The sequence below is a fragment of the Chiloscyllium punctatum genome, chromosome 3 (assembly GCF_047496795.1).
Source record: "Chiloscyllium punctatum isolate Juve2018m chromosome 3, sChiPun1.3, whole genome shotgun sequence".
In the NCBI taxonomy this organism is placed as follows: domain Eukaryota; kingdom Metazoa; phylum Chordata; class Chondrichthyes; order Orectolobiformes; family Hemiscylliidae; genus Chiloscyllium; species Chiloscyllium punctatum.
This window is the reverse complement of record NC_092741.1, coordinates 139668505-139676214: the sequence shown is the minus strand read 5'-3', so window position 1 is coordinate 139676214 and position 7710 is coordinate 139668505. Positions and strand designations below refer to the sequence as shown.

General features: G+C 38.3%; 1 protein-coding gene across 8 annotated transcripts in view; it reads right to left on the bottom strand.

Annotated features, from left to right (window-relative positions):
- Positions 1–2388: 2388 nt before the first annotated feature.
- Positions 2389–7710, bottom strand: part of LOC140465695 (kinase D-interacting substrate of 220 kDa-like) — a 149387-nt gene continuing 144065 nt past the window's right edge. For all 8 annotated transcript variants that reach the window (XM_072561336.1, XM_072561353.1, XM_072561359.1 and 5 more), the window contains 2 exons: positions 6043–6276; positions 2389–4406 (listed from right to left, as the gene is read on the bottom strand). In XM_072561336.1, coding sequence (XP_072417437.1) covers positions 3021–4406; positions 6043–6276 — 1620 coding nt within the window. In that variant the 3' untranslated portion in view covers positions 2389–3020. The remainder of the gene's footprint in view (positions 4407–6042; positions 6277–7710) is intronic.

Sequence of the window (7710 nt, the reverse complement as noted above, 5' to 3'; positions counted from 1 at the left end):
TGGTGGTGGTGTAGGTACACCTACAGTGCAATGAAGTGAATTCCAGGATTTTCTCCCAGCAATAGAAAAGGAATGGCAACAAATTACAAGTGGAATGTATTTATTGCCCTTGTCCTTCTAGGCAGCTTGGAAGTTGCTGTCAGGGGATTTGATGGACTTCCTTTTGTGGAAGACATAGAGATGTACAGCAGGGAATCAGGCACTGCGGTGATATACTTTCAAGACAGGTGGGTGAGGCTTGGAGAGGAACTTGCAGGAGGTGGTGTTCCCACATGTCTGCTGCTTTGCCCTTCCAGATGGAAGTGATCATGTGTTTAGTGAACTTCTGCAGTGCATCTTGTAGATAATACACAATGCTGCTACTGAATGTCAGTATTGGAAGGAATGGGTACATGTGGATCTGGTGCTGAAGCTTCACCCATCCAGGCTAGCGGGCAACATTCCATTACACTCCTGATTTGTGTTTTGAGATGGTGGATATGCTTTGGGCAGTCAGAAACCTGCTCTTGTAACAGTGTGTTTATGTAATTAGTCCAGTGGAGTTTTTGGTCAATGGTAATCCCAAGGACATTGATAGCGGGGGGTTCAGTGAATCCTGAAAAACCTCAGCTACTTAATTCCCAGTTTTAGTCACTCTGACGCCATGTCTCTTGTAATCACAATTATACTTTCCCCATTTGCAACTATTGGTACTGTTACTTCATTTACCAGTTATAAATTCTCCTCGCATTCATGTATAATGCCTTTTTGACATTATTGCACGTTTCTTTTGAACTACAGTTCTATTTTATGTTAGTCTTTGATTCTTCAACTTTTTATTTTCTATCCTTCAAGTCCATCTTTGTTTCCCTAATGGTTGTCTCCCTGCTCAGGTTTAGTTCCTTCTCCACAGAACTAGCAAACACTTCTGAGAGTATACTGGTCCTAGCCCGACTGAAATTCAAATGCATCCAGCTTATATAGATCTCAACTTCCTTAGAATTGGTCCTACTACTGCAAGGAACTAAATCCTTCCTATCATGGATTCAAGCAGTCGATTCTCCTATTCCTGCTACACTGGGAGTAATTTCAAAAGGTTACTGTCACTGAAGTCTTTCTTTTTAATTCATAGCTCCTTCTATCCCTTTTGGAAGACCACATCCCTCTTTTTACCCATGTCGTTGGTACTGACATGGACCACAATCCCCGAATGGTCTCTCTCCCTTTGCAGAATATCGCCGACAGCCACAAGGGAGGCAACATAAACCCCCACCCCATTTCACTCTGCGGCTGAAGAAATGCCTCCCTGTTCTTAGGAACCCCCTAACACTATTACTCCCCACCTGATTTCCTATTGTGCATTGTTCATCAACTCACTAAACATAAGTAACAAAAATTTTTAAATCAAGCGATTTTGTGCATCACAAATCTTGTCCTTCCTTTACTTATCCACATACTGATCACTTTGTTGGTAATGACTGCTTATAGAAGATGGGCTTTAGATGCAACTTTATTATTTGACTCTCTCAATAAAGAGAGTGTCTTACCAAGAGTAGATAATGGAAATTCTGATGTGGCTTGCCACAGGATTTTTCCATTATAATTCAACTATTAGAAATTTGGGCACAGTAAACACCATAACTTTTTAAGTATATTCCTGGAGAAGTCGTAAAATTACTCTTTTAGTGTTGCTGAACAGTTAAACACAATTAGGGTCTGAACTGTATCGAATGGAGTTGTTTTAAACTGGAAATGTGATTACAGTATATGAAAAGAATGAGCTCAGTAAATGACACTAAAACCCTATTGAATTTGCATAAAGTTTCTGAACTACAGGCCTCGACCAAATCATCAGGTAAACAGATAACAATAATGAAATTTCCAAAGCTGAGCAGTCTTTCAAAGTCTAGGGAAAGGATTCAATACCTAATGATGTAGGTCCTGGGGCTTTAAGCAAGTGATGATGTATATTACTACTTAGCCTGAAGTTAGGATGCAAATTTAAGGGCATATTTAGCCCATGGCTTCCCCAAATTCATTCAGCAATCACATTCCTAGTCTGGTCAGGAAGCATTACTTGAATTTACATAGCACGTATCATTTTAATAATAACATATTCACCTGTCTATATCAAGCAGAAAAATCTCGGTCAGCCTCTCTGGTGCAGTCATGCTGCTTTGCTAGATTACAGAATTGGGAAAATTATAATATTTCTAGAACAAATTGTGGAAATATGCAATGTTTAGCTGATAATTTGTTATGTTACAAGTTATGTCAAAAATGAATATGACTGATGTTCACATACAGTGATCTAGGTTAAGATTTTAGATTTTAAGATGGGAGTGGATTCAGCTTTGAGCACTGACTTTTGACAATGTGTAAACTAGCTGAGTGAAATAACAAGACACGTATTACCACAGCTATTTATTGCAACAGTAGTTATACAAAACATCAGCTTTTCACAATTACTAATAACAAATACAAACCCATATATTAAGATATTTTGACATTAAACAATTTTAACAGCCAGCCAACCTAACAAACACATTGAGAAAAGTCGAAGAATATTTATTTAACAACAATGATAACAGATTAACTATCAAAAGCACAAGTCCCAGGCACTGTTCAACTGTGACATATACAATTAAAATCAGAGAATCCACATAAATGCCACTATCATAACAAATCAATACTTACAACAGTAAAGCTAATATTTAGATTTAATATTTGAACAAATACAAATATTTAATACTGACCATATTTAGCATTACAACTTGCAGGATGATAAATACTAAAATTATAAACAAGGTATACGTTAGCTCAGAATCACAATGGTATTTGATACAAAAACATTAAACAACTTCACTGTCACATATTACTTATACATATAACACAATTTTATAGAATCAACCTAATACTTCAATTAAATGCTAGCAAAACAACCATGAAAGGTGCAAAATCATAAAGAATTTCTAAGAATGCAATGTGTTTTGGAAATGCTATTTACCAAACAAATCTTCAACAAATGACTTATTTTTTCTTTAGAGGATGCTTTCACGCTCTTCTCCATATGAATCACTGGGACCAACTGCATGCAGCTCAGACGAGGTGGTACCCTTTGTATGCTTGACAAAATTTGATTGAGCTTTAGGTGCAAGGCCCCGTTTAATACTTAAACCTCGTAGGTTGTCGTTCTTGAATGAAGCTGCATATGTATCATTTTGGACTGGCGATTTGCCGACAACAGAGCCTACTGTTGCATGGACAACTTGAGGTGCATTCTTTGCCAAGTGCTCAGGGTCACCAGCTGTTTCTCTGAACTCTTTGCTCTCATTTTCATCTGTATTCTGCAATCTGGTGGAAGGATTGCTGTTGTTATTCAGCGTCTCCGTGCTTGCCGTTCTGTTGATGTTGGTTACATTAAACATTTTGTGAGTGACAGGCCAATTTTCCTCTGGACTACTGGCCAACAGGCTGCATTCAGAGGTGGAACCAGTAGGGCTCTTCTTATCTTCAGAGCATATGGACATACGGGCAACACTTGGATCTTGAAGGCCACTTAAACTGTTAGGTATACCTCGTTTATCTCTGGACTGATCATCTTCCAATTCTATCAAGTTAGTCTTCTCCAACTGGCTGTCTTCGGTTTCATCACGGAGGGAGTGGTTTGGCGAACTCTCACTGGATCTGACACCAGAATCTGATGAATCCTTTTTATCAAGCATGGCATCAGAAAGATATTCCTTCGATTTCATCAGGGACCGGACAGCTTCATTTCCATGTTCAGTTGAATTGGTTTGTTTTTCACTTTTCCCTTCTGTCTTTCCATCTTTAAGAAGTCGGTTATAATCAGCTTCTTCTTGACCAGATTCATCTTCATCACTGGGTAATTTCTGATAATGCAAGCCTTTCAGTGTTAACTCTGCACCTTGGAAGATACTCCCTCTGTCTGAAGATTTCTTCCTCGAGAGAAGTTTTGATGTTGAAGGGTCTGGTTTTTCATCTTCTTCAGTAATGGGATCTAATGGTGATGCATCAGATGTAGAAACAGTGGATGATGTATAATCACCAAGGTCACTCATAGAAGACTTGCCTCCACGTGGAATATTATCTCTCTTTGCTACAAAAGATTTTTTATCATCACATTGCTTCTGCTCAACATCTTGCTCCAATGTGGTTTGAAAGGGAGCTCCTGAAATGCCCTTCCCCATAAAAAGCTGACCAGGATTGTAGGGTACAGACAGATTAGACTTGTCAGTGTTAGCAGTTGTGGACATGGATGAATCATCTAACTGAGCCATCTGTGCAATATATTCTTTATAAGCATCTCTGTATTCAGCCTGCTGCTTATCTGTGAGTCTGGAAAGGTCATTGGAAGATTCCAGAGAGTTGATACTTGAAGCACTTGGTGTTCTTTGATGATTTAACTAAAAAACAAGTTTATCACAAACTTTTATTAACTGTTGTACTTATAATGTCAATTCGAAATCAAAGATGTTTACACCTAAATTTTACCTCACCAAATGCCAACTTCTAACATCTGTATTTAAGCCAAACTCTCAAAAACATGGAGCAGTCATGCATCTTTGGAGAGGACTGGTTCCTCAATCATTGCAACTGAATACCACATTAATCTAGGGATAAATGTGCTGTTACAGAAGTGAGTCACACAGAGACAAAGATCACATGTTTAATCATTTTAAACGTCTCCGTTACATCACACTTCAACTTTCTAAACAATGGAATCCATACCAAGGTTTATGCAACCCTATTAATTTACAGTATCATTCTGATGAAACTGAATGATACTCAAGGTCAATTATATCCTTTTGACGTGATACCCAAAACCTAATACAGTATCCAAAATGGGGTAAGACTCTGTATAACTGAAGCATCCCTTCTTTACCCTTTCTGTTGAATAACGCTTTTTAATAGCTACCTTGATTACTTTTTGTACCTGTGTCCAGCACGGAAACAGACCCTTCGATCTAACTCATCCATGCTGACCAAATATCCTAGATAAATCCAATTCTATTGCCATAATTTGGCTCATATTCCTCTAAACCCTTCCTATTCATATACCAATCCAGATGCCTTTTAAATGTTCTAATTGTACGAGCCTCCACCACTTCCTCTGGCAACTCATTCTGTATATGCACCACGCTCTGCGTGAATAATTGCGCCTTGGGTCCGTTTTAAAATTTCTCTATTTCCCCCCCTTAAAACTATGCCCCTCTAGTTCATGACTGTCATGATATTATAAACCTATATAAAGTCAACATTCCTGGGAAAATAGCTCCAGCCTCTTCCTATAGCTCAAACCCTCCAACCCTGGCAACATCCTTATAAATCTTTCCTGAATCCTTTCAAATTTCACAACATCTTTCCTACAGGAGGGAGACCACAATTGCACAGTATTCCAAAAGTGGCCAAACCAACGTCCTGTACAATCGCAACATGACCTCCCAACTCTCATACCCAATGCTCTGACCAATAAAGGAAAGCATACCAAACACCACCTTCACTATCCTATTTACTGCAACTCCACTTTCAAGGAGCTATTAACCTGCACTCCAAGGTCTCTTTATTCAGCAACACTCCCCAGCACCTTACCTTTAAGTGATTTGCCTTACCAAAATGTAGCACCTCACATTTATCTAAATTATTTATCTCCATAAATTTATCCCCATTTATCTCCATCTGCCTTTCCTTGGCTCATTGGCTCATCTGATCAAGATCCCGTTGTACTCTTGAGGTAACCTTCTTCACTTTCCATTACATCCCCCAATTTTAGTGTCATCTGCAAACTTACTAACTATACCTCCTATGTTCACATTCAAATCTTTACATAAATGACAAAAAGCAAAGCTTTAGTAATTTGTATATCTGACATTCATTATCTTAACCCACAATAATTTCTTGTCCCAGGAAAGTTGCCAATGTGCTCTTAGTGGATCCAAAATGATCATTTCACACAAGTGCATAATGAACCCAATTTAACAGCATGTGGTCCATTCATTTAATTTTATTGCATTTAAGTGACTCAATGGTTCCAATACTAACCTGCCAATTAGAATTGTTGTGTCGTGCTGGTTCTTCAATATCAACAGCTCTCAGTTCCTCAAAGCTGAAAGTTAGGCTGAAGGTCTCCTTTGAGGAAAGTCCAGGAAGTTCAGAGTTCCCAGCATAGTCACTATTTGCTACATGAAGAGCAGAATTTTGTGCTGGCGCATTTTCTCCAGCAGCCCTCATTTCTTCTTGAAGTACCTGTGCATCCAAGTGGCGCATCTCAAACACCTAAGTAAAGAAAATAAACAAATAGAATGCAGTTATTTACTTTCTCAATAGGATATAATATGCTCAATATTACAGGAATGCAGTAGATGTTTAGTTAAATAGAAAATTCAGAATTTTTTTATCTATGAAACTAAATTACAAAGCCATTTACAAAATAGGTGTATTATTAATGTTTTCGGATTTTTGTGATGTACAAAGCATTTCTTCTCCCTACCTATTCAAGAGAAGACTTATATAAAATATTACTGCAAGAATAGCAATTATTTCATAGTTAAAAATCACAACACCAGGTTATAGTCCAACAGGTTTAAATGGAAGCACACTAGCAAACCTGTTGGACTATAACCTGGTGTTGTGTGATTTTTTTAACTTTGTACACCAGAGTCCAACACCGGGATCTCCAAATCATAATTATTTCATATTTATAATTGTGAAAAGTCAATAATGCCATGAAGAGATGAACAATTCCTTTAAAATGTTCCTTACTCAGATCTTATTTCCATGAATCTTATACAAAATATACATATCCAAGTTACAAAGCCAATAGCAACCTATTGTAGCTTTCAAAAGCAAATAATGAATGCAAATATACTTTGAATGATTTAAAAAAAAAAGTGGCGAGCACACAAAGACTAACACAAGAACAGAATGTGAAGGGTACTGGGAGTATTTTCCTTCAGCAAGGAGTTAATGACAAAGATGTCCTTGCTTAGTAACGTTGAATCAAAGTAGAATATTTGGAAACTGAAGCAAGGAACACCTATGTGGAGGACAAATAGGGTTTCCTAGTCATGGGGAAATATTGTGGCAAAGCAGTTGGATTTCTTTCACAGAGGAGAAAGGAAGCAGAAAGTGAAGCAAAGTGAAAAAAAAACCTGGCATACAGGGGGAAAGTCCCTGAGCAATGGACTATTGCCTAAAGAGTTTCCATGTTCAGTTGGCTGACTGAAAAGAAAGAGTTGGTTTTTATCATGAAGTAAGTAAATATTTGGCAACTTTTTAAGCATTGACCTAAAATGTAACATGAGTGGGCACAGTGGCTCAGTAGTTAGCACTGCTGCCCTATAGTGCCAGGGGCTCAGGTTCTGCACACACTCCCAATGTCTGCGTGGGTTTACTCTAGGTGCTCCAGTTTCTTCCCACAATCCAAAGATGTGCGGGTTAGGTGGACTGGCCATGCTAAATTGCCCGTAGTGTCCAGGGAATCATAGGCTAGGTGGAATGGCCAAAGGAAATGCAGAGTTACAGAAATGGGTGGATCTGACTGGGATGCTCTTCAGAGGGATGGTGTGGACCTGATGAGCTGAAGGGCCTGCTTCAACACTGCAAGGGTTCTATGATTTTATGAGTGCAACAAAGTGACGACATCCATTTGTGAACATGGCATTGTATAAAATTGTAACAATGCCTGCATTTATATAGTATTGTTAACAC